Source organism: Poecilia reticulata, chromosome 12, assembly GCF_904066995.2.
Source record: "Poecilia reticulata chromosome 12, P_reticulata-male-v2, whole genome shotgun sequence".
Classification (NCBI taxonomy): Eukaryota; Metazoa; Chordata; class Actinopteri; order Cyprinodontiformes; family Poeciliidae; genus Poecilia; species Poecilia reticulata.
This window is the reverse complement of record NC_088841.1, coordinates 3,587,359-3,614,112: the sequence shown is the minus strand read 5'-3', so window position 1 is coordinate 3,614,112 and position 26,754 is coordinate 3,587,359. Positions and strand designations below refer to the sequence as shown.

The following is a 26,754-nucleotide window of genomic DNA, read 5'->3' as shown; positions in this document are numbered from 1 at the left end:
TCCAAACACATTCACTTAAATTTTCACTTTATGGTACATGTTCACATGTTTTATTGACTGTATATCAAATATATTGTAAATTTAACTGAAGATATGACATAATACAATATATAATATTCAATAAAATACAAAGACTTAAATCTTATTGTATAGACTTGGTCATTAAATCACTACGTTGCCTGTAGGAATTTTTAATGTCCTGCAGGTGTCAGTATTGAGTGACACAGTATCAACACAGAATCGACACAGTTTTGCTATGTGTCGAAACGATACATGACGCCTCATCTACCCATCATTACTATTAAATATTGATCATTTTTATGAGCTCGTGTGGTGAAAGGCATTAATTTAACTTTAGATTTTAAAAAGGACGTGTGTTCAGCAGAGGGATAGAGCCATGAATGGCTTGTTTTCAAGAAATCCAACAAAGATGGGCGTGAGCTCGTTCTCGTCTCCCGTGGCTATGGACACACACTGCGAAGGGGCGGGGCTTTACAAACAAAAACAGCCAAGAATCCAGCGCCAACATGGACGCCGCGCTCGCTCGCTCACCTCATGTAAAAGATCACGAGTCGAGCCTAAATGGCCACCGAAGCTGCTCAGTTGCAACGCTCGAGTGGGAGGGACCAATGGCAGACTGGAGTCACATGACCCGCGCAGAGCCAGGCTGAGCAGTTCCAATATGGTGGCCAGCTTGGCAGGTCTACGGTTCCTGTTGATGGTATTGTTGTTCTGCGGGATCAGATTCGGCGCCTGCAGCCAGGAAGCTCCGCAGGTCGTGGGGCTGCGACTGGAAGACCCCGGGGGTCTGGTGCGCATGAAGGACCGAATCATCTCGGCGCCAGAAGGAGCCACGTTCCAGCTCCGTCTCTTTGGGGCTAATCTGAATGGAAGCTGGCCGTGGCCGTGGCTCGCGTTCGCTGAGGCGGCTGGGGGAGCCGCAGGGTCGGTCGGTGATGCCCTCGACCCGTGCGAAGAGGAGTCCAGTCGGCAGGAATCCGCCTTTAATGCAACGGAACCGTTCAAAACGGACGAGCCGAACAGCGGGCTGCTGACGGTGGAGGTGAAGAAGCGTGGGAGCATCTCCGCGGATTTCTACCACCTGTGTGTGCAGAGAGGGGGGATGTGGGCATCAGTGGGCCCGGACAGACTGCAAGTTTGTCCGGGAGAACCTACAGCCCCCCCACGGCTTAATGTGACCAAGACGGCAGTTCCCCCGTGGGGTCTGGCTCTCCTGGTGGTGCTGATGCTGCTGATCTGCGGGCTGCTGAGGACCGTAAACTTGAGCCTGTTGTGGCTCGACCCCGTGGAGCTCTATGTTCTCCACAGCTGCGGATCCGAGGAGGAGAAGCGAGCCGCCAAGCGCCTGGAGCCTATCAGGAGGAGGGGGAACTTCTTGGTGAGTTTCTGAGGGAGAGCAAGTTGGAAACTTAGCACGGTATAAGGGTTTCAAGTCGGTATTGAATATCTGAAAACATATCTTTTATAATGTTTTCATAATAATTAACGTTGTTTTGACACTATATATTTATACAACAAACACTGGAATCGAACCTGGTACCTTTAGACTGCTAGTTGACTGCTTAACCCACAGAGCCACCGCAGCTGTGTCAGGATGTAGATGGCTAACTAGTGACTGAGTGAATTACTGGGTACCTTGGTTAGCTGGCCGTGAGAGGTTGAGCTGTTTAAGTCTTTCCTCTGCCTACATGCCCCAGAATGCTGTGCGGTTCTGGATCGGAGTTCAGTGAAATTATTGAACATTGTATCGGACTTATTATATATTGATAATGTGTTTATCTCACTATGTATTGTTATTAATTTGTTGCCCAGTCCTAGTCGGAGGGATGTTTCGTTTTCTTTTTGCCAACAAAGCTCTTTCCCACCCAGACATGCTCGCTGCTCTTCCTCTGCGTCTTGGGCCACTCGGTCATCGGGGTGCTCCTGTACCGGGCGCTGGGCTCCATAGTCTCGGCGGTGTTCACCAGCGGCTTTCTGATCTTCTTTCTGGCTGAGCTGGTTCCTCACGTCCTGTGCTCCGGCTACGGCTTCCAGCTGGCACCCGGGCTGACCTGGCTGGCCCAGGTCTGCATGGTGCTCACCTGTCCCCTGTCCTGTCCGCTGGGGTTGATTCTGGACCTGGGCCTGGGGAGAGACATCAGCACCTGTGGGATACGGGAGAGAGCCATGGAGATGATTCGCGCCAGTGTCAATGACCCTTACAGGTACTATGAACAAAACTAAAATAATAATAATAATACATATATAGATACTACATTTAGCATACATTTGATACAAAAAAATTGATTTAAAATTTATTTAGAAACCTTCTCAATCGGTTAACCATCACAACATTACATCATTACATCCCTGCTTACTACTGAGAGTAATGTAAATACATATTTTTCAAAATGCGGTGTCGTGAATATCATGTTGAAATTCATCCTGGTTATTAACATTATTATAGTTTTGTAAAAATACGTTTGAAAAATTAGCAACTTTTCAGACAAGAAAATCGGTATCATCCAAAACTGGAATCGGTGCAGCAATATTGGATATTGACCCAAAGTTTAAAAAATGTGCCAAGAATGGATTTTATTTATAGTAGAGGTGTGCCGATCAATCGGCCACCAATCATAATCGGCCGATTTTCGTGAAAAAGTGTATGATCGGTGATCGCCGATCACAATCTCTTGTTGCTGATCACACAAACCGATCACCTGCATCTCGTTTCTCAGCCTGCCTGTGCAGCTGGTCTCCTCTTTCCTTCACTCTGCGCAAACGTGCAGCAACAAATCCTAAGCGATGTGGAACTATAACGCACTGAGTGAATGGGGAAGTTTGCGTGTTGCGGCAGAAAATTGAAGCATGTGGGGTGAAGCAGGTCAAAATGCATCAACACGACGAATCTAATATGGCATAAAAAAGACTTATGGAGGATCAGACAGCAGGTAAAGCAGCGCACAGCTACAAACACTCACCCGAATTATTAGCATGACGGTCAGAAAGCTAAACAAATAACCCGCAAAATCTTCGAGCTGCGAAGTAAAATGCTGGTTCTGCTCTCGCTGTTGAACCGCTGCTACTCGCAACAGATAGTAATATTTGACAGACGGAGCGCCGCTTCTGCTCCACCTGGTAGTGACTCTCACACCGAACCTCTGCTTAAAGCTGCATCATCTAACCTAAAAAAAAATTATTTATACTAACTTTCGCTGTTCTAACATGAGACAGATAATCTCTAAAAAAATAATCAATCTCCTCCCTGTTCTGCATAATTACTCCGCTCAGTCAGAAACAGCCAATCAGAACTAGCAGCAATCAGCTAGCCGCCATGCTATCAGGACGTTTTCATTCAGTAACTCAGGATTGTTTATTGAAATGGAACCTGTATTTGACTTTGAATTTTAAGTTTTATACTTGAATTTTTTGGCAATGTTGAGAGGTTTTATTTTGGCTCTTTGCATTATTTAACCTCTTCAGAGCCTTCATATGTTATCAGTCTGTTGAAGATAGTATTACTGATAGCAGTACAATTTGCACAATGCCTGTTTTGTTTTTTTCTTGGAAAAAGTTATTAAAACAAGTTTTTGTCTAAATTAAGGTGAATTCATGGTTCCTTTTTCCAATTAATGTAATCGGTAGTGCTTATGATTAAAAAAATATTAATTATGTGATCGGTATCGGCGATTGACCCTCATGGGTGATCGGTATCAGAATCGGCAGGAAAAAACCTGATTGGCACATCTCTAATTTATAGTAGTTATTTTTTTTCTTCCTTATGTTTTATTATATGACAAACAAACACAGACATTTGTTCTATGTTACTTCATATTTACAGAAGGTCTATATAAGTTGTTTAAAAAATGTAGATTTTCTCAACAATTAAAATTTTATTGTGAAGGTTTGAAGAAAGTTACATCTCAAGTTCCTCTGCTGTGTTGACAGACCAAACAGACATCTGGCTCAATGGTGGCAGACTTGGCAATAGCTGCAGGCGGAAACGAGTGGAGGTTGAGGACTTCAGTCTCCTTGTCTTTCTTCTTTCTGGACAGAAAAACGTCCATGTTGGATAGACCAGTACAAGTAGAAAAAAATGGCTGCACTCAACAGATTATTAGTCACATGTTTGGCTTTACTCTGGAGAGGTTTTTGTGTTTTCTGTTTCCTTAAAGCAGATAAAAATGTTCTCGCACCAAGTATGTGGGTCAGAAGCTGAAAAGTTTGGATTAATCATATTCATATTTAGGGTCATCGCTCATCCTGGCCTTTATGTATTCAGATCACAGCAGGATGAGAGATACAGAAGAAGGAACAGCCAAGTAGCAGGAAGTAACCTTTAATTCTCAAATAAACATTGATGCATTAAGGGGTGATACCTTCACTTCAAACATATTAGAAACTTAGTGTTTCAACTGCTGATTCACACTATATCTGAAACCTGAAGTGGAAAAGCTGCTTAAAGGGACGGTACATTTCAACGGTGGAATACCTGACCCAGATTGGAGAGAAAAAGATACGCAAGACGATACTAAGTAGACTTCTACCGTGTTAAAGTTTAACAACAGAACCGAGGATGTGTCTGCTGAAGCCTTTAGCTAGGACGGACTGCTGGGTCACAAGGATTCACAGTGCTGGATAGAGAATAACTTGTTGTTTGACTTGTTCCAGTAGAGCTGAGACATGTTTGAACTAGACACCCGCAGACTGAAGACGAGGAGTCTTCCCCAGGCAGGAACGTTTTCCAGGAATCAGTGTCGATTTCTTGGAGGCAGATTTCCAGAACATCCATCAGCGTAGAAACAGATTGCCTGAGTAGATACACTAGTGTGAAAAAGTGTTTGCCCTTCGTCCTGATTTTGTGTTTTGTTTGTTTTTTTTCTCATGTTTCTCACACTTAAGTGTTTCAGGACCTCAGGCCAGTTTTATTTAGAGACAACACAAACAAAAGAAAGTTTTTAAATGAAGATGTTTATTATTAACGTTCCTGTGTGAAAAGTTAAGACATGCACCGATCCGATGTTATCTGTATCGGTCTTGATAAGTGAAAAGAATTCTAGATCGGGTATTGGTGACGATGTACAAAATTCATAAGGGCAGATCAATTCAGTCTAATTCTAAGCTTTATTATTTATTTTACCTTATAATTAGAATTCCTAATTGCACTTTTTAACCCATTTGAAAAAAGGCTTATTGCAGTTAATTTTTCCATGTTTGAACAAGCTTGTGAAGCTGTTGGTGTTTTTAAATGTTATTTTGGTGCAGAGTTATAAAATACATTTGTAACTCAGTACATTTATGCTTGTGTTAAAAAAAAAAAGAAATGTTTTAAGTCAGTTCAGCACTTTCTTGCTGTATCGGATTGGTATCGGAAATGAAAAAAGTGGATGGGTGCACCTGTAGAAATGGTAATTTGGGATGTGACATTAGAAAAAGTCCTCATGTTTCAGCTGATGATCTTCTAGAAACCTTGCGTCGAAGACCAGTGAGACGTTTGGACTTTGATTTTGAAGACTAGAATGATCTGGAACAGGTCTGATTGACTTCATTGAGAAGATCATATGTTTGCTGTTACTGACCCGTGTGTGTGTGTGTGTGTTTGTGTGTGTGTGTGTGTGTGTGTGTGTGTGTGTGTGTGTTTGCCCAGCGAGTTTGTGAAAGAGGAGTTCAGCCGTGGGATGCTGCGCACCAAGACGGTGGAGGACATCCTGACTCCCCTGAAGGACTGCTTCATGCTGCCCAGCTCGGCCGTCCTGGACTTCTCCACCATGTCGGAGATCATGCAGAGCGGATACACCAGGGTGCCTATTTACGAGGAGGAGAGGTTTGTGTTGAACTTCTGCTTTCTTTTTTTAACGTACGTTCCATCATTTAGTTTTCTTCGTCCATCATCTTTATCTGAGAAGAAAATTAATTTATCTCGTCGTTGTTGCTTTCAAGTGTAAAAATCATATAGTTTTGAGTTATTGCTTAGATTTTTCTGTGGATTACCAGAATATCATCCAGCAGAAGTATTTAGATATTTTTGTGCCAGTAGTTGTGGGACTTGCAGTGGTTTTTACTCACAAGAAGTTTCTTTCACACATAAACAACTTGCAGATGCTGTTTTTCAAACACCACAGGGCGCCATAAACAACAAATATAATTCCCAGCTTTTAGCTTGCTAATTTTTTATCTGTTTATTGTAAAAAAAATAATATCAGCTGTGTAATATTGATTTAAAGAACTTTAAAGAAAATTTTTTTAAAAATCAGTTTTGGCCACTTTTCTGTAAAAATGAATGAGGAAAAGTTAGAATTTTCTCATTCTTACTGAAGAAACTTCCCAGAAGGCTAAATCTACAGAATGATTTCTAGCAGTAATGAATAACTTCTGCTGGAAAATGTTTTTTTTAATGAACGACTTCTCATGGGAACATTACAGGACCCTGGTCAGATGGATCACTGTTGGTCACATCTTAACGTGTCTGAAAACATTTTAAACTCTGTTGTTCTCATGCACTAACCTTTTTTTTTATTTGCTATTTTTCAGGTTATTTTGTGAAAAAGAGCAAATTTATAGCTGTATTTAATAAAAACAGCCAATATTCCATTTTGACAAGAATTTTCTTTCCCAATTCTCTTTTATTTAGTTTAATTATGACAAAATATGAAAATGTACCCTGCAGGTCTCTGTCTAAATGCAACTATATGTTCAGGAAGTTTAAAATCACTGAGGGTGTGTAGATTGAAGAACACCTAGTGTTACAACTAGGGTGCAGCGATTGCAGTTTTCTAGTCAATTCCAATTTTTGACCAATTTTTTTTTGTCTGAAAAGTTGATTTTTATTCTTTTTGTCCTCATATATTGACTGATTTTCCAAATTTAAGGAAGTCTGAACCAATTCGTCGACACTTCTACCTCTACAGCTCTTTTAACACAGCCAGGGTTTTTCCTGAACTCACCTTCCCTAATGTTTAAGACTGCAGTTACAATGCAAAGCACATGGCCATCCTGGTGAATCAACACAGATGTGTTCAGGTAAAACGGGTAAAAGCAGGACTGAAGCTTACAAAAATGGGAGGATTGAATTTTTAAAAGCCGGTACAGATTTCAGTCTGCTCCATTTTCTCTTTAAGATAGATAAAAACCACATAACAGGTTAATTCATCCTTTCTTGTAAATCAAAGCTTGTTGACAATAAAAACTGCGAAGCTGCGAAGCAAAGAGCAGCTCCAGGTTCTGTGGTTGTTTCTAACTCAATAAATCCCTAAAAATCTAATAAACATTTCTAGCCTGCAGAGTAGATGGCAAATTCTAAGCTGATTTTCTATCATGTCACAATAAATGTGCCATCAATGGGACTTTCTGGGAATCAGAGCTTCGCCTAGAAATAAAGCCAACGGCTTCATGTTTGAACTTTTCATAAGGAATGCCGTCAACCTGAGGACCTGTTTGAAGACACAGCCGCTTGCTTTGTGTTGGATCCCTCTGACCGACACGTTGTTTGTTTGTTGTGTTTTTTTCCAGGTCCAACATCGTGGAGATCCTTTACGTGAAGGATTTGGCGCTGGTGGACCCGGAGGACTGCACGCCCATGACCACCATCACCAAGTTCTACAACCACCCGCTGCACTTCGTCTTCAACGACACCAAGCTGGACGCCATGCTGGAGGAGTTCAAGAAAGGTGAGCTAACATCTGAGTGACCAATCAGAGACCTTCCTGTTCTCACTTCACCCTCTGCTCTCTGCTTCTGTTCTCCACCTGTTTATCATTTAGAAAATGACACAGAGTAACTTCAGTTTATTTTTGTTGTTTTGTTTATAACTCTTTAAATGTTGGTTTGAGCCACAAAATGTTATTAGTCATAAAAACTAAAGTTTGGTTTATTTTTCTCATGAGTATTAGATTTTTTTGTTGTTGAAAATTCCCAGAAATGTTGATTCGGAGAACATTCTATATTTTATTCAAAATTGTTTGGAAGTAAATCGCCCCACGTCTTCTCTATAATAGATTGCCACAGCAATATTATGTATAAATCTGTTTTTCCAATTTCTTTTTATAAATACAAATATTATTATTTTATTTGCAATTTTATTTGTGCATTTATTTGCAACACAAACACTAGATTTAATAAAAATTAAGATTTAACAACAAAAAATAAAACCTTAATCCTTAACATAAATGAAAAAAGTTACGTTATCTATATTTAATAGATAAAAATAGCTATATTTAATATTTAATAGATTAAATCTATTTTTTTGTTTTTTTTAGTAAAAACAAAATTTAAAAAAATGCAAATATGTTTTTTTAGGTAGGGACTAAAATTGTCCACAGTATTAAAACATCAGCAAAGTTATTTAATTGTTCTGTCTATACAATATATTATCACAGATGTCTATGTTAATATCCCATACATGTACTAGTTGATCTGGTATATCAGAAAATTTAATCACATAATGGAAAACAATAAAAACAGCCAAGTTTGATTAGATTTCAATTTGAATAGGATGAGAAAACTGAACCAATCGGAAATCAAATGGTAACAGTAGAAGTTATTAATAAATGTGAGGCAGTGGCACAAAAATGCAGTTAATGTGTATGAAAGACTTGAAGAAATGAAATGAATCACCAAAACATTAAAATTTCACCCTAAAAAACCCATCACAGTGTATGGTATCTGCATCAACAGCAGATAGTCGAAAAAGTAAAACTGAACTAAAGCAACCGAGAGAATGATAATGACCTGAGATCCAGCAGGGATCTCAGGTCATTACGAACATTTCCTAGCTGCTCTCTAATGCAGCATGACGACCCACTGAGCATGTGCAGAAAGCTCGGGCTGACTCAGCAGCTGCTGCAGCTGACTGAGCAGGCTGGAAACACTGAGAGCTTTCTGCTGCAGGAGGGAGAGAGAGAGAGACAGAGCGTTCAATGGGTCGACGCTTCTGATTGGCCGCTGCTTAGAAAAAACAAAAAAACAGTTTCTGAGCTCGTCTTGGAAGCAGCTAAACTTAGCCGCAAATCTGCTTAGTTTGGGAAATTTGCTTAGCCCTTATTTTTCTGATGATGTGATATTTCTAGTGCCAGAAAATCCAAACTGTTAGCTTAGAGAAGAAAATATCTGTAACAGGGTTAAAATGTCTGCAGAGGAATGTGCTATCCAGCATTTTATTTCAGAATCGGAGTGCGAGTTTTAGTTCTGAGCATCAGACTGTTTTAATCCAAAAAAGAGAAACGAGTACATAGAGCAAAAATGAAAACAGATTAAAGGAATTAAACAAAATGAATAATTTGTTTTAGGCAATGTAAAAAAAATGAAGATGCAGGACTTCATAAACTTAACTACAGAATTAGAAATTCTGCCTATTAAAGGAAAATATACAGGTCTGTCATAACAAATTTTGCTGGATGATTAATTGTTCCAGAATTTATTGCGATAAACAATGATAATGTTGTATTGAGATGTTTTTAAAGTAATATAATGGTAATGGTATGATAATGCAAGAACACATTCTCAAAAATCAATAAACTTTAAATTCTAATAAATGTATTCATTTATTTCAAACAGACAGAAAAGACAATCAAGAAAGAACAAAAATAATATAAAATAGAATGGAGCAAACTAAAGAAATAAAAGTTAAAACAAATTATTATGCCCAAGTAACATGCAAATTTTATATTTTCTGTTCGAAAAGGAACAGGTAGAAGATACAATATCTTATAATATTCTGCCCCTTCCAATAAAGATAACACTGGAACTGGAAGACATTTTGAATAACCAAAATAAATAAACAAAATAACAGAAATGACAAATAAAATGAATTATGACGTCTTGAGACCAAAACACCAAACTGAAGACTTTTATCATCCAGTTTTTGTTGGAAAGAGAGAAAAAAGAAAAACGATAAATCATAGAAATTATTGAATTTTCTCATTTATCACGTGACTAGTTGATTTGCTACATTCATATTCCCATAACCATGTACAAAAGTCTACCAGTTGTCATGGAGACAAGGGGACTCCCAATGCGTCTCGCTGTGCTCCGGTTCTGTGAGCTTTGGACATTTAAGAGTAATCTTAAAAAGATACTTCAGTTGCAAACCAGGTCTGGTTTGGGGTTCCAGTAAGTCTTTACTCAGTGAATAAAATGTTTTATACTTGTTATTTTTGCTCCATTTCCAAGGACTTTTACACACACTTTAGTAGGGATGAAAGTGAACTGGCGGCCATTGTGTGTGTGTGTGTGTGTGTGTGTGTGTGTGTATTGCGTCAGACGTTTGTTGAGATCCAGAACAAGCAGGTAACACATTGTCTAAGTGATGAAGGTCCGTCTCTGTTTCTGGTGTTCATGTAGGCAACTCTCACATGGCCATCGTCCAGAAGGTGAACAACGAGGGCGAGGGCGACCCGTTCTACGAGGTTCTGGGTCTGGTCACCCTGGAGGACGTCATCGAGGAGGTCATCAAGTCTGAGATCCTGGACGAGTCCGACGGCTACTGTGAGTGTCTGGGAGAACCTTTCCCGCTGCTGCGGCCGCTTATTTCTTTGTTAGAACTCCCGTCTGACCTCCACAGTGGACAGGAAGGTGAAGCGTCCGATGACTCCTCTGGAGATCCCTCTGGAGCCTCGCGGCTCCCACGAGGAGTTCTCCCTTTTCAAGCCTCCAGAGGGAGAGCCCAAGATCCGCACATCACCACAGCTCCTGCTGGCCACGCACCGCTTCCTGTCCAGAGGTGTGTGCAAAATGAAAAAAGGTTATGCAAACAAGAAAAAAAAAAGCTAGCTTTAAAGTTGTATTGATGGGTTATAAACCTGGCTTTCTAGTTGAAACTTTTACATGGGATTTGCAAATTCTTAAAAATTCTTAGCTTTGTGCATCCAAAAAATCAAATCGATTTAAAAATACATAAAATATCTTAAATACCTTAATCCCATATCTTACGTTTTGTTGTGGCAGGACTATATTTATTTTTATATTCTTGTATATGTAGTGTTTTTTGTCAGACAAAAGTTTGAGTCTCACACAGCCATTTTCATTGCGTTCGTTTACTCAAGGCAGAAGGTAGCTAGTATATAGCAAGCAATATATTCTTGCTAGCTGGCAAGAGTATATTAGCAAAATAACTAGCTAGATAGTTATTATAACAAAAATAAATTGTTAGCTAGTTATTTTTAGCTAACTAAAATAACTAGTTAGCTAGTTATTTTGTTTATCCATGATAGAGGACAATAAAAAAAGCCCTGGTAGCTAGCTAGTTTTTTATTTTACCAATTATGGAGGCAAAAAACTAGCTGGCAAGAGTATATTAGCAGCTAGTTACATGTATACAAAACAACTAGCTGGCTATTTTCTTTGCTTGTCCATGATGGAGGCAAAGTCCAAATATTGATTAAAATGAGAGAATAAAGCACTCTGGTGGGGTTCCACTTCAGTAGGTGTATGAATGGGTTGTGAACACTCTTGACGATAATGCTGTGATAATGATAAAGACGCTGAAGTTCTGTCTTTCCACCTTCAGAAGTGGAGCACTTCAGCCCAGCTCGTGTGTCTGAGAAGGTGCTGTTCCACCTGCTCCGCCATCCCAGCGTCAACCAGGAGGTCCACTTCGATCACAACAACCGGCTGAGCCCGAGCCACTACCTGTACACCCGCAACCACCCAGTGGACTACTTCATCCTCCTGCTGCAGGTACAAAGTGCCAGCTCAGCACGACTGCAGGGTTCCCATGGCAAAAAGTCTGGACACCACCACCTTAAGGCTCCACACACTTCATCCGGATCCGAACAGTCGACGTTAGCTCACCTGGTTTTGGGGCTGTTAATTTTTGCAGACACCCTTTCACACCCCGGGGTTCCCCCACTCCCAACCTGCATCCTCTATTGTGCTTATACAAAATGGTCCACAGAGAGATGTGGTTAGCGGCCATGTTGGCCACAAACGTCTGACCAATCATACAACACCTCTCATTGACGTAGACGCATGACAAAACTTGCATGTAATGGAGAGCAAATATTTCGCTTCAACGCGTCCACTTCCACTATCCGACCTGTGAATCCACAGGAGACATGGATACTTTTAAAGAACGTTCATCAGACTCTGTGGGGAATTATGTATTTTTGTACGAGTCTTCACTACATAGCTACACAAACCTTCAAATAGCTAAAAACTCTTGGATGGAGTTGACGGAGGAGACTGTTTGCAGAAGGTGTGGCGCGCTCTCTGTGACTGTTTAGTAAAAGCAAAACAGAGGATGCAGGAAGAGAGTGGGAACCCCGGTGGGTAGTGAGGAGATGTATACCGATGTGGAACGGTTGTTCCCCAGGTGGTCTGCGCTGTTGAATACAGACGTCCAGGAACCATGTGACCGCGCATTGACTGTTCGGCTTCGGATGAATTATGGGAGAGACGTCAGGGAAAGACGGGGAAATAGGCCAAGATCCCAGACTTGGTCATTTGTAAATGTCATATTTTCATATGAACATTTTTAACAATTAAAATAAAATAAAACCAAATTAGTTCCCTGTTATTGAGGCAGTTACAGCAGAGGTTTCACTGATTGATCCCTGTCTGGTTGTCAGGGCCGTGTGGAGGTGGAAATCGGCAAAGAGGGCCTGAAGTTTGAGAACGGGGCCTTCACTTACTATGGAGTGTCTGCTCTGACGCTGCCCTCTTCAGGTGAGATGATAGACTGCAGTCTGTTTTCACTGGAACGCCTTCTAGTCTGTGCTGCTCACTGCCTGGAGCAGTGGGACGCAGTGTTTCATATTTAGATGACTAAGTATTACATTTACATTTTTTAAAAGTTTCATGAAGTCATTTGACATCAACGTTTCTTAGAGGAAATCTACTTGAGTACAAGCTGAAAGAATTATTTAAAAATTAAAATGATTAATAACCAGATAAGTTTATTTAAGAGATTGCAATAAGCCAATCACACAGTTCTCTTAAACATTATGGGACACTAAGGTTTACATGAATGAAATAAAATGTACCATAGATCCCACTGTGTTCCCAAGTCTGGAAAAACCTGGGAAAAGCTTTATTGTTTCTCCAGTTGTCTTCTTGTCCTTTTTTTGTCTTTGCTTTTGTCCATGTTTCTTTCTCTTCCTCTGATCATCTGTCCGTACTTCCACTTCCCTAGTCTGTGTGCTATGGAAAAGGTCAAGTTTAGCATTTTCTATTTTAAGTTGAAGGTATTAGACTGGGAACTGTGGAATGTTGAGTCTGGAATAGTAAGGAAGTTCGACATGGAATGCTACATAGGAGGCCTCTGTAAATTGGAATATTGTTGTGCTGGTTGCCAAGTGAATTAGCTGCTTTATCAAAATCTAAAGTCTTCCTTTATTGTTTTATTATTTTCCTCAGTAATAGTTTTGTTGCCCAGCAATGTGTGTAGATGAGGCTTCAACAGACGGGCTGATTCTGAAGGAGTCACATCTAGAATCTTGTTGTTTGGTGAAGGATCTCTGTGCAGTTTCAGACTGTGTGTGTGTGTGTGTGTGTGTGTGCGTGCGTGTGTGTGTGTGTGTGTGCGCGCACGCAGTTCACCAGTCTCCGGTGTTGACCCAGCGGCACTCTCCCAGAGATCCCTTCGAGTCAGCAGACGCCACCAGCCCGTCCAACTACTGTCCCGACTACACAGTGCGAGCCCTCACTGACCTGCAGCTCATACGGGTGAGTGGGCGTGTCCACTTAGGGGATCCCTGGGGGACACCTGCCCTCCTGTCATTAAACTGGACTGAACTCATTTGTAAACATTTGTGAAGTTCAAAGTTTTCACAGCTGCTTGGAAACAAAACTTTTTTTTCTATCCTTCTTTCATCTTTTCATTTATTGGGGCATGCCATAGCAATGCATAGGGAGAACAAGTCAGTCACTGCCTCGCTTCGCAAGTCAGTCACTGCCTTCATGCATTGCATGGCAGGCACCTATTGTTCTACACCCAATAGAATATCTCTTTATTATTTATTTTTCTTCCATTACCGTTAATGCGGCCCGAACCGCTGCGTGCACCCCCACAAAAGTGGTATCAAAACGTTCAGCTTGATGCCGAGAAGGGAGCTATTATTTTTTGTGGGATTCTGAGTTAAAATTATGACATAAATTAAGAAAAATGAGAAAATTTGAGGCTGAGTGTCTCACAGAATCAGTAATCTTTCTCTCTGAAACACACACACAGGACTGTGAATTTTTGACTCCAAAACTCTTTTCAACTCCCCCTCACAGGTACAAATATTGCCTTATTGGTCTAAAAGTCGGTCATGACATAGATGCACATGCCTGCTCCCTTAAAATGTTTTCAAAAATTTGTTAGGGCTTATGGTTTTTTGTCAGGGGCCTTGAGACTGGCGCTGGGTGTCTCACAAGTATAGAAACTCTGTCTCCAGAGCCAGCCCAGGTGCAGATAATTAATTACCATAGCAACGGGTCCCAGCCAGAGGCAGTTAGTCTCAGAAAGAGTCGCAGAGAGAGGTCTCACAATGCATTGTGGGAAGAATACATATTTGCTGTGACTATTCATATTTTATTTAGATAAAATTATTTCTCTGAATTTTTGAGTGTGAATTAAAATCCTTAGTATGAAGGCTGAAAGATTTAGAGAAATCAACAATTATCGACTGTCTTTATTTTTTATTATTTTGTACCGTGAGTGAGAACTAGATGTGCGAAGCTTAAAGTCATCAGCCTCGAACAGAAGATCTTTAAGCATTAGGTTCTACCAGTTCACCGTTTCAGTGAACCAGATCAGCCATAGATCTACAGTGATGGATCTGGAAAGAGCTTCAGTCATTGAATATTGTTGGAGAAAGTAAAGTCCTTTAGTGTTGAATGTTATACTTCCTATTCATTTCAGGTTTAAAGAGCAGTGTGCAAACTATAGCTAAAATGTTAGAGTAAAGCTGACGGGCACACTTTGGCATGCCCTGTAAAATTTCTGCAGGAATTTTCTAGTTTTACATTTTTCTCTTTCTTTCCATCTTTCAATTTTCACTCTCTCTTCTTTAATCTTTTTCCATTTGTTTTCGCTCCTTCTTCGCCTGTTTACCTCCTATCATCATTTCCTCTGCCGTCTTCTTCCGTCGTCTTTTTTTTTTTCTTTTTTCAGTACTTTGACTCTTTCACACTTTTATTTTTGACTGCATTTGAACTTCAAACCAACATTTCTCCTTCGCCACATGGATACCGCTAACGTAAGCAGGCTAACGCGGCCGTCTCATTGTGCTGCAGGTGACCCGTCTGCAGTACCTGAACGCCCTGATGGCGTCGCGGGCGGGTCAGAGTCCAGACCCTCCAGAGATCAAGATCCTGCCCAACAGTCAGACCAAGCTGCTCAACGACAGAAACGCCACACCAGGTAGCTTTGCTCAGAAGGCTGTCTGACCTGCCGGGTCCGCTGCCTCGCCACACCTGCAAACATTTCCCCCCCCTCTTTCTGATGCCTTTGTAGTGTTTTTCTGTTTTGTTTTGTTTTTTTAGGAATGTGTTTTCCTGGGTTTTTTTTTCCTCCAGCTGAACTGAATTAATTTTCTCTCTCTTTCTTTTCCCTCCTTGCGTGCCTCCTCTTGTCTCTGGTCCGCCCAGAGTTTCCTGTAAACTTTTCATTCTTTGATACCATTGAGAACTTCTGTTAGAGGGCTTTGTATGCATGAGGTAAATCCAACCTTTAGCCCCAGTCAGTAACTTACTCACAGACACCAATCCTGTCCTGCTGCAGGCTGACACATTTACCCCCTCATGTCACCCATAAGCCCCTCTGAGCATTGTGTCTGTACTCTAATCATGTGGACCTGTGGAGGCAGGAAGGTAAATGTGTCTTTACTTTTCTACTCCTTGTTCTTTGCTCTGTCTTTAAATCGCTTTCCCCTTTCCTGTCCTACTGCAGCTGCAGCAGATGCTCTTCATTCTGTTCAGCCTCTGTTTCCCCAAAACAAAGATACAGTAATGTATGATTTAATTAGGCCACAGATGGTGATGAGCCACGTCTTTCTGGCGTCCATATTGGAGGTTCAACGTGTTTTAAGAAAACTTCTTAAACTTGTAGAAAAAAGTTCAAGCTTTCTTTCTGTATGAGGTAAATCCTTGTCAAAGTGCCTCAAATTCAGTTCCATGTAGATTATGATTGTTATGTAAAGAATATGGCTGCTCAATCATGAGGTGTCATTGTTATTGGGAGATGAGGAGAAATACTTTTATCTAAATATCATACTGGCTCTAAATTATTGAATTACAATTACTTTAGCAATCTGAGCAGAAAGAAACTCCTTCAGTGCTTTGAAAACTCCAGCCTAGTTAAAAACTATTTCATCAGAAAAGAAATGAAGCTGTTGACCTCCAATATGTCCGCCCGGGGGAGCCGAGCCGTCGCCTTAGAAACAGTAGACATCAAACAGAGTAGATGGCTCCATCTTCGTCTTCTGTCGCTCTGGTCGTCCCTCCCCTGTATGTGTGAGTGCTGCCATCCCTGTTCTGACCTCAAGCCTCACCCCAGCTCTCCTCTGATTGGTCGGGTTCCACAGGTAGCAGCAGAGCCCAGGAGAGCTCCACAGAAGACGAGGCTCATGGGTAGCACAGGAAACATTTCTGGTTGGATCGTAGTTATTGGACCAGACTGGAGAGAGAGAGAGAAAGAGATTTTTTTTTTGTTTTATTTAACTAGACCCACTAACTCACACGTCGCCATTCCTTCATGTGATCTTTACTGATTATTTTATATATGTATGTACATATGTCTGTATAAATATAAATATAGAGTGGAAAGAGAAGATATGTTACATTAATGGAATTATTTAGTTTTCTGCGTTAATTGGTCCTCAATGTGATCTGAGCGTTTCCTGCTGCACACCAGAGACTGAACCCTTTGATTGGATAAAGTTCCAGAAAACGGCTTCTTCTGCTTCCTCAAGACGATTCAATGACCCTGCGCGTTCCCATGGAAACCTGAACTGGGGAGTGCCATCACATTCACATCGAAAATGCATTCGAATAAGAGGAAACCAAGTCAGAATGTCCGAGTTAGAGCCGTCGTATGTCGGGATTTCTTTGGAATTATGAAAATAATTGTTTCTGTCATTGTAAAATGTGGAAAAGTATCCCAATTATGTTTTTTTTCCCTTTTTTTTCTATAGATATCTCAGATCAGACAATTAGCATCCAAAGATTCATCTTTCTCTTTGTTCCTTTACTTCCACAGAGGGAACAACTAAACTCTGGTTTTTCAAAGCCATTTTGGGGTTAATGAGGAATATTCAGGTGGTTATGAATTCTGTCTTCCTGCATACTGGACTCTGGACGTACCTGTAGTTTATTGTCTCTGTGGTGTCCTGCCACTGGTCAGACCATGTCCAGCTCTAGTGCTTCAACGGGGCGTTTCCATTAAAACAGGTTCTGCTGCTAAACTGGGCGAAGTTTGCTAAGCAGGAATTAGCTTAACCCAACGATTTGTTGTCGAAGCCGCCAATAAGATCAGAGGAGTTTCAGGAAAGTGAGTTTTCTGGGGAAAAAATGCAAAGAGGAAATGGTAGAAGAGAAAATAAATTAATATATAATGAAAAAGAAAAAATACATGAAGTAAAAAAGAATATAGAAAAATTCCAGATGAGGATTAGGGCCACTGGGAAAAAGAATTCTGATCTTTTTCTTCTCAGAAATTCTAAGAAAATAAAGTCAAAATTAATATTTTTTTTCTTTCAGTGGCTCTAATCCTCTTCCATTAAAGAAGTAAAGTACACACTATGAAAAAAAGTAATAAATTAAAAAGAAGACTGATATGATTTGAAATAAAAGAAATTTAAATAAGTTGTGTTAAATTAATCCTGTTGAAAATAACCAAATATTAATTTATGTTACACCGTATCATCAAATAAATTGAGAAAGCTCTTACTGTTTTTATTTGCTACAAGTAATATTTGGCACGTAAATTACTTCAAGCCATTTATTTATTCTACATTTATCTGTGATTATGTCAGGTTCTGTCCTCCGTACGCCTCCATGTTTATTCTGGAGAATGTAGCGTCTTACCTCAAATTTCCCAAAAATCTGAGGAAAAGTTTGCCAACATTTTCCTGATACAGTTTGTTTCCAGACAGGCGGAGTTTGAAAGCTCAGCAAGATGAAAACAGATATTTTTTGCTGTACGTTCATTCAGTCCATTCTGCTGAAAGTCTTGCTCTCTCTCGCTCTCTCAGCCTGAATGAGCAGCAGACATGCCTCGACATGCAGAACCCAGGCTGCCTGAGAGATGGAGGATCAGACATTTACTGCATTTAGTAATTCTCAGTTTAGCACCAGAACTGCTTTGGTGGAAAAGTAACTTGATGTGGTTACTTGGTGCCATTTTTTTTTTATTTTATTTGATTTTTTACCTTAATCATGGCGATCGTTCTTTGTGAACTTTGTATCCTCTGAACTGGACAGCTTACGCAACATTAAATAATGTCATTTTAAAGTAATTTTTGAATGAATTAGAATATTCCCTGAACATTGTTTTTTATTTAATGTTTTTTAGTCAAACGTCGCTCACATTTCTATCACTGACTGCTCTTTAAAAAAAAAAATAATAATAATAATCAACTCCGGCTGACTTCTACTCATGTCTTGATGTCAAGTATCACTTCCATTCTGATTTTTCAAATACTGTGTGTGTGTGTGTGTGTGTGTGTGTGTGTGTGCGTGCGTGCGTGCGTGCGTGCGTGCGTGCGTGCGTGCGTGCGTGCGTGCGCACATGTGGAGTAAGTGTAAAATGTTCCTGACTGTTTTTGACTGAGCTGACTGTTCAGCTCATTTTAGAGGAACCTGTTTTATGTTATGGAGGCGGTGCCTTTTTCTTTTTTCTTCTTAAAGGTTTAGCTCATTGCACTTAACTGTTGCATTATCAGTTCGTTTGTGTACATGTCCTGGTGCCAAAGTTACATTTGTGTCTGCATATGTTTTGTCTCTCAGTGGAGATGTTGGCGATGATTTTAATCCAGTATTCTGCATTTTATAAGATGTGAGGGGAATCCAGATTTTTTTAATCTTTTTTTTTTTTTTTTTTTTGATTGTGAAGTAAAACGGATCATGCATGTGGTCGACATTTCAGGGTCTGGTCAGAACTGTAAGGCCTAAATAACATGAGTTCTCCATTAGTGGAAAACTGTTTTCATGCAAAAATTTACAGTTTTTTGGGGGGTGGGATGTTTGTCAAAATTAATTTAAATAAAAGTTAGTTTCGAATGCAATGTGTTGATTCTGAACGAATATTGAACTAAACCAGGTTTCTGCAGCCTGCGGTTCTGGAGCGGCTCCACAATCACACTTTTAAAAAGTTGGCTAAAAAAAGTTAAATCTACCTAAAAATGGATCCAACAACATTCTGTTGCATTTGTTTTAAAAAAATTGCTAGTTTTGTGATGTTGGAAATGGTGCTTTTTTAAAATCATAATTTTCCATTCTAATCAACATCCCATAGATTTTTTTACCCCCCCCCCAATTTTTATAAATGCGCTCTTTAAAAATGACTTCCTTTTTACAGTACATATTAAAAACATGAGAAGCAGTCTTGTTTTAAAAGATCTAAGCTCTAAGTTCGCATTTCTATCCGTACTGAGGATAAAAATGACTCTCTGGACTGTGACGGTTGCAGATCCCTGAACTGGATTAATAAGTGAACGTGTTTCTCACCCATGAGAACAATCACACCTGATTGAAGAAACTACACTCTGTATTTTGTAAAGTGTTTGTCGGATCCAAAGCACATTGAGAATTCAGTGCAGATCAGATCTGAAGCCGCCGGTGTCCTATCAGAGTTTCTGTTGGTTTCATATCTGAACCGTCTGACGTGATCGGAGCCAAATATGTTTTTCTGTAAACATTTAGTAACCTGGTTCCATCAGTCAGACTAAAACGCTCAAAGTTTGGGTAACACTGGCAATTTAAGCACAAAAATCATTCAGTTATGTTACGCAACATCCCTGATTGAACTGTTGGAGGAAACGAGGTAAAGCGGAAAAGTGGGTTTGCCTGTTGCTGCTTCATCAGGTCGTTGGTGGAAACAGCAGAAAACTTTAAACTCGCTAAGCTACTGACTGATTTTAGCTCTGCAGGTTTTATTAAAACGTTTTCTTTTGTAAAACTCAATTCACAAACAGTCGGCTGTAAAATCACGATAGCTTTGATGATGTAACTGTGAATCATCACCTTATAGGTTTGACAGTTCAGAATAGATTGATTGGAGGTATGGAAGAGGAGTAGGGCCACTAAAGGAAAAAAAAGTCTTTATTCTCAAATTCTGTCTCACCATTCGGACAGTTTTTCTGACTCGCCCTCATCCTCTTCCATAAAGAGGAGAAGGCTGGACAACCTGTTTTTAAATGATTTTTAAATAATCAACATTGGAAAATGAGACATAACTTGAATCCTCTAAATATTCCACGCCAGGTGTTGTTACGAGGATTCAACACTAAAATCCAACAGGGGGCGCTCTGAACCTAACAGAGCAGCAGCTGAAAGGTGAATCAGAATCTTTTAACATTCTTGTGAAACATTCATGCGTTTGTTTTCTTGGGGATCATTTTGTGCCTCGTTTGTCACGTCGTCCACATCGAGGTTCGTCTTTGGTTGTCAACATTCCATGACGTCTCTTTGTGTCGTTTTGGGTCAAACTTTGAATATTTATGTGTCAACAGTCGAGCATCCAGTTGTTACTCATTGTATGTTGATGGACTCGGTTATTGTTGCACATACATAAATGATTTATATCAGAAATAATAATTATTTAAACAATGAGTTTAATTATTTTAATATATTAATAAAAAGGAGGATATTTTTGAAATGAGTGTTTTAAGAAGGAGGTTTGGATGTTTGCAAGTCTGTCTTATTATTTGAACAGCATCAATAAAAGCAGTGGGAAAGATATTCATTTTAAGAGGGGAAAAAAATCAAAAAGTTGGATGGAAAACCCTTTAATGTTTTTGTTCATGGTGAGGATTGATTTACCTTAACATGTTGGGTTTCACTACGTACGTTGGGGCTTTGAAAACTTCACATTTAAGTGGAGTCCAAACGGGATGAGATGAAGCAGATTTGAAGTATCCGTGTCACTTTGGATGCTCTCCCGTTCTGAATAGAGCATGTGTGTTGGGATCAAGAGTGAGGATTTCATAGAGCTAGTTTAACATCTAAATGAATTAGTGTTTTAGAAATTCTATCTGCTAAATCAACTGGCTGGGATCATATGTGCCAAAAGCTCCACTAGTCTGAAGGTTGTAGAAGTTTGAGAAAATGTATAAAATATACGCAACCTTGGCAACTCCTTCAGTTGAGGTAGCAATTAATAGGATAATTCAAATCGTTTGGAGATTCAAAATACATTATAATACATATTCTCCATTAACCTGAAGCTAATGATTCCAAAGAGATCGGAAAGCAGAGCACAACTTTTAGATTTTGATCTGTTTGAATACCGGGACGCGTTCCGTGGATTTTCTGCCCCCGTTCCTTTAAATCTGGCTGTAGCAGATGATCATGGCTGATTTCACTCAAATGTATTAAGGTAGACTTGGGAAAAAAATCCAAACCTAACAATGTGAGGTGTTCCACAACCTGCAATAACGTGTCCAGATGATCCAGGTTGTCATGGAAACGAGCGTAGGTTGTTTCCTATAGCGGCTGCCGCTTTAGCCGTGGTTACGTTAGCACCGTTCGTCTCTTTGTGTTGGAGTTGGATTCAGTGTTATTACATATCAACATATTTTCAGGTGCTTTTTTAAATTTTTTTTCCTCTAACCTGATTTCTGAGTAAATAGTTTTCGGTTGTCTCCTTTTAATTCTTAGAAGTGAATGTAGAAAGATAATCACAAACTGATCAGAGAAACGTTTGAGTGTGTGTGTTGATGTGTGTGTGTGTGGGGCTGGGAGGAAGTTGCCTGGAAAACCTTGTTTTATTAATCTACAGCATATCATGTCCAGGATGTAGTCATTAGGTTCTCTGTCTCTGCATTTAGGTACAACACTGTTACCAGAACAGAGGTTCCAGTTCTCTGGCTCTTATTTGTATTAAAGATTTGTTCGATCTACTTCTTTTTGAGAATGCTGTTGGATTTGGTTTTGTTGAACCCTTTCAATACTTTCTTAGGAAATAAACACAATCATATTCTGAAAGTGTTGGTGTTTTTTTTCCCCTTCTCTTTCTTTCTGGTCACACAGAAACAAGTTTTGGTCTACCTGTTTTATTTGCTTTAATCTTCCAGCAAGAAAGTTTTTCAGATGACCTGCAGTTTAGGTCTGCTTTCCAAAGAGGAACTGCTGATCATCCAACAGCTGTCTAGATTTGCACTTCGTTTCCAGAGAGCAGTACAGCAACGGTCAGTGAGGTTTGGTACGCTGCTTGGTCAAATTCAACAATACCTCATTAATCCCAGAGGCAAGTGAAAAAGTGAAATGTTACTGCAGTTCGTGTCATTTTCTTCATAGAATCGTAACAGTCAGCTTAACAGTGAATCCAAAGAATCTTCTGACTGAAGAGAGCAGTGTTGTATGACAGACTCATGAAGATGATGCTTTGGGTCTGAGTTCTACACAACTGACCCTACTGGACTCTTTCTGGGCCCCCTTCACTTTTAGGTCCTATAGGATAATGTAGAGTTTAGATTTATGGCTAAATAAATCTAAACCCGAAACTTGGGTCAGACCAGAATTATTTGCTTGGTCGTCGGTATTGGTCGGGCTTCTTTGGAACGTTTAATAAGCCTGCAGTACATAAAGTACAAAGAAATCCAAAGGAGAATGCTTGATATAAAGTTGTGCTAATATACTTATTGTCAAAGTAGAGTAGACAGCTTAGCCTGTTGAGGAAACACATTAGAATGCAGAAGTTAATCAGACTGTGCTCCACGGAGCGGAGACGGGATCCTTCCAATCACACATGCCGGATATTTGCACCTGACTCAGCCCGTGGCTACAACAAGCAACAAGATGGAGCCGAAAGTCGCTAAACAAAAACAAAAAACACAAGCTAAGCTGCTTAAGTGGTGGTCTGAAAACTAAAGCCGTGAAATCTTAATTCAAATAAAATCGTGTCATCACAAGTTTTAAATGTTGTTGTTGCAGGACTATTTAATCTCATATATTGCATATAATTTTTTTTTTCTTGCAAAACTTTACTGTTTGAATTGGAGACACACAATGCTGTTGCATTCTATGACGGTAGCAACTTCCGCTAACTGGCTGCTAATATACCCTAGAACAGGGGTCACCAACTCCAGTCCTCAAGATCTACCATCCTGCAACTTTTAGATTCACCTCTGCTCCAAAATGTCTGAATTTCCTCACCAGCATTCATTCCTCTCTGCAATAGGCTGAAAATGAGCAGTTTATTTGATCCAGGTGTGTTTGAGCAGACACATCTAAAAGTTGCAGGGCGGTAGCCCTCGAGGAATGAAGTTGGTGACCCCTGTCCTAGAAAGAGCAAAGCTAGATAGCTTGTTTTACTTCCATTACCGCAGTGTTTCTCAATTCCGGTCCTCAGGCCTCCCTGTCCTGCATGTTTTAGGTGTTTCCCTTCTGCCACACACCTGGATTGAATCTGTGGGTGATTAGGCTTCTGCAGTACTTGATGGTCATGCAATCATTTGAATCAGCTGTTCTGGAATAGAGGCACATTTGAAACATGCAGAGCAGGGGGGGGCAGAGGACTGGAATTGAGAAGCACTGCATTATGGGAAAGGGAACATTGTCCAATTGGCTGAACGATGTTTGTCTTTGCCGTTAGCAGGCTTCTGTTGACAACCCATGTGATTTATTTGTGATTTTTTTTGTAGTACATCTCCGTCTTGAATTTAGTCTAACCCTAAAAAGTCTTGATTTTGACTTTTTAAGATATTTGGTGAAACCTGTAACTGTCATAGCATCTTCCTCCAGTATAAACCAAGATTAGAGGATGAAGCTAAGGCCACATTAAGACGGGCCAAGAACAACTCCAGTTTCTAAAACGTCTCGACATGACTGATGAGCGAACTGCTCTTTTTGTGCAAAACTTGTGCTTGAGAGTATTGTAAAAAGCAGTTCTGGTCAGAGTAACCGTCTGATGTGAAAACATTGACGTTACAAGTAGAAAACATCCTTAAAAGGCATTTTATTCATATTCATATCATGTTCTGTACTCCACACAGAAAGTTTGCCACTTTCTGCCTCCATTTACCTGCTAAATACTCATCTTTGTGGAAATGCCCATCTGACGTGTAGGAGACGAGAATTTACACCTTTTATTTTGAGGCTGGAGTTATTTTAAGGGTGAAGTACAGGGGTGTCCAAAGTGGGTCCTGGAGGGCCGCATCCTGCATGTTTTGGTTCTCTCCCTGGTTTAACACACCTGCATCAAATGATGGCTTATTAGAGGCCTAAGAGGAACATTGACTTGCTGAGGAGGTTGTTGCTACCACCAGGAAGAGAAATAAAACATGCAGGATGCCGGCCCTCGAGGACCCACTTTAGGCACCCCTGGTGTAGTAGAAGCGTGCTGGGGATTGGCCTCTCTCCGTATAGCCGTTAGCGTCAGGCTGCGGGACAAACTAACCTGGATTTCTACTCAACAAAACTCCTAACGGATGCAAGGAAGATCTTACCTTTAACTGAAAACATCCGTCTGTGGGTGTTGTTCAAAATTGTATTATTGATATCGGTAAAGGTCATCTGCTGAATTCATCATGCAAACTGCAACGCTGATAAAATAAAAAATAAAACGCTGTTAAAAGGTTAATAGAGGAGCCATGTTGTGATGACTTTCTGAAGGCAGAGTTTCAGGAAGAGCAGGAATTCTTAAAGAGACAGAGGCCCAATTTCAAGGTGTTAAATTATAAAGTCACATTTCCTTTAAGTCATATTTGATATATACATTTTTATAGTAATTGAAGTAAACATAGTTACTTGATTATGCTATAAAATGGCTCCATGTGGCTGGAAGACATACAACACTGACCTGTGTTAGTTTTTAACACATGACCAGGTTGATGCTCTATCTCAGTGTTTCTCTACCCTGGTCCTCAGCCCCCCTGCTCTGCATGTTTTAGATGTGCCTCTATTCCAGAACAGCTGATTCAAATGATTGCATGACCATCAAGTCCTGCAGAAGCCTGGTAATCACCCAGAGATACAATTCAGGTGTGTGGCAGAAGGGAAATGCATAAAGCATGCAGGACAGGGGGGCAGTGAGGACCAGGGTTGAGAAACACTGCTCTATCTGGATAAAGAAAGTCATCTTTTGTTTTGTTTCTTTTATTACTGAGGTTATCATCTGATATCAACACTCATTCAAAGAACTGAAACAATGAAGTTCTCCCAACATGTTAAGGACAGAACCACTTTTCAGTCACTGTGCCCACAAAGCCTGTGTGTAAACAGGGGAGTTTAGATCTATGCAGGCCTTTTATGGGGTCTTCCCCTTGTTGCCACTGGTCCCCACAGAATGCAACTGAAATTTGTTGTTTCTGCAGATTAAAAGGTTATAGTTTTTGCAGCAGGAAGGAACCTCAGCTGGGAACATTCTGTCAGTCTGGGTTTTACCTGGCATCCTCCCACACTAAAACATATGCACACTGTGAATGGCCCTATTTTCCCTTCTTTCTTTTCTTTTCTTTTCTTTAAATACTCTGCTGGCATTTATCCCTGTATATTAGATGATGTTACACGAACCACAGTTTGAGAACCACAGATTTGTTACCAATTTAATATTCTTTGGGACCAGTTAAAGCAAATAAGACATTTTGTCAGTGCGTTTACAGATACTTGTTTTGTTGTGCGTTTTCTATCTGGTTCTATCTATATCTTACCACTTCCTGCCACAGGCAACAAGATCAGCTGTGTGTGTGTGTGTGTGTGTGTGTGTGTGTGTGTGTGTGTGTGTGTGTGTGTGTGTGTGTGTGTGTGTGTGTGTGTGTGTGTGTTTTAGCTATAGTCAGGTGAGTGTGTTTTAATACTTTGCACTAGGCTGTTCTCAAAGTAAAAAATAACAATTTTGATGTGCATCACCACTTTTCCTTCTGTACCTCTGGCTGCGTTCTTGTTCTTGGTCTGTTTCTGGTCTCACTTGGTGGAATTAACAGAAAATTCCCCCCTCAGAGTTCACAGTTGTTAGATGAACACCTCCAATTTCCCAGAAAGTTGTGACATTTTTCAGACGCCTGCAGTGACTTTGACCTCTTCTGGCCTCACGCCCCCTGAAATGGGTTTGATATTTTTATGGGCTCAAATCAATAAAAAAGAAATGTGAATTTGTTACTGATTAGTTTATTGTGAGCCAATGCGCTGCAAAAACTAAATCTTAGCACGTATTTTTGGTCTAGTTTTCAGTGCATGCGTCTTGACTTGAAATAAGACAAAACTAACTTAAAAGTAACTTTTCAGCAAAGAAATAAAAACTTGCTTTAGGTTAATAATTCCTTAATATTGATTTTAAAAAGTTCTAGTTCCGCTGTCAGATTTTTTTACTTATAACATGGGACAAATATCTTGCTATAAATGAAACAATCTGCCAGTGGAGCTAGTATGTATTGATCAATATTACATAATTAATGTTATATTAAAACCAACTCCTATATCTTTCTGAAAAGTTAGATATGTTATTTAAAGTTATACTTTTAAAGCTGTGTTTTTTATTACTATTATTTTGATGCTTAAAACAAAGACAAGCCTTATATTTTATTAGTGTAATGTCCTTTTTTTTACTCTCCCAAACTTTTATCCCAAAAATCACATATTAAAACTCAAAATTGAACCAAATCAACACAAAATCTTATT

The 26,754-nt window shown here is 39.9% G+C and overlaps 1 protein-coding gene and 1 long non-coding RNA gene across 5 annotated transcripts; one reads left to right on the top strand and one right to left on the bottom strand.

The window, feature by feature from the left end:
- The first annotated feature begins 659 nt into the window (after nucleotides 1–659).
- cnnm3 (cyclin and CBS domain divalent metal cation transport mediator 3) lies at nucleotides 660–22,122 on the top strand. 4 transcript variants are annotated; one of them, XM_008423260.3, is made up of 12 exons: nucleotides 660–1,399; nucleotides 1,891–2,225; nucleotides 5,648–5,824; nucleotides 7,510–7,667; nucleotides 10,339–10,482; nucleotides 10,559–10,717; nucleotides 11,504–11,673; nucleotides 12,564–12,660; nucleotides 13,529–13,659; nucleotides 15,214–15,340; nucleotides 15,568–15,636; nucleotides 16,503–22,122. In XM_008423260.3, exons 1-11 carry the CDS (start codon nucleotides 683–685, stop codon nucleotides 15,615–15,617), a joined length of 2,265 nt encoding a protein of 754 aa, XP_008421482.3. In that variant the 5' UTR covers nucleotides 660–682; the 3' UTR covers nucleotides 15,618–15,636; nucleotides 16,503–22,122. The 4 variants fall into 4 exon arrangements, with proteins under 4 accessions (XP_008421482.3, XP_008421479.3, XP_081470194.1 ...); XM_008423257.3 differs by lacking the exon at nucleotides 15,568–15,636; XM_081614068.1 differs by lacking the exon at nucleotides 15,568–15,636 and having other exon boundaries at nucleotides 15,869–22,122.
- Nucleotides 17,265–23,754, bottom strand: LOC145554409 (uncharacterized). The gene is made up of 2 exons (XR_014090371.1): nucleotides 23,461–23,754; nucleotides 17,265–17,476 (listed from the first exon to the last, which is right to left on the bottom strand). It is a non-coding gene; the product is annotated as an uncharacterized LOC145554409 (long non-coding RNA).
- Nucleotides 23,755–26,754: the final 3,000 nt, after the last annotated feature.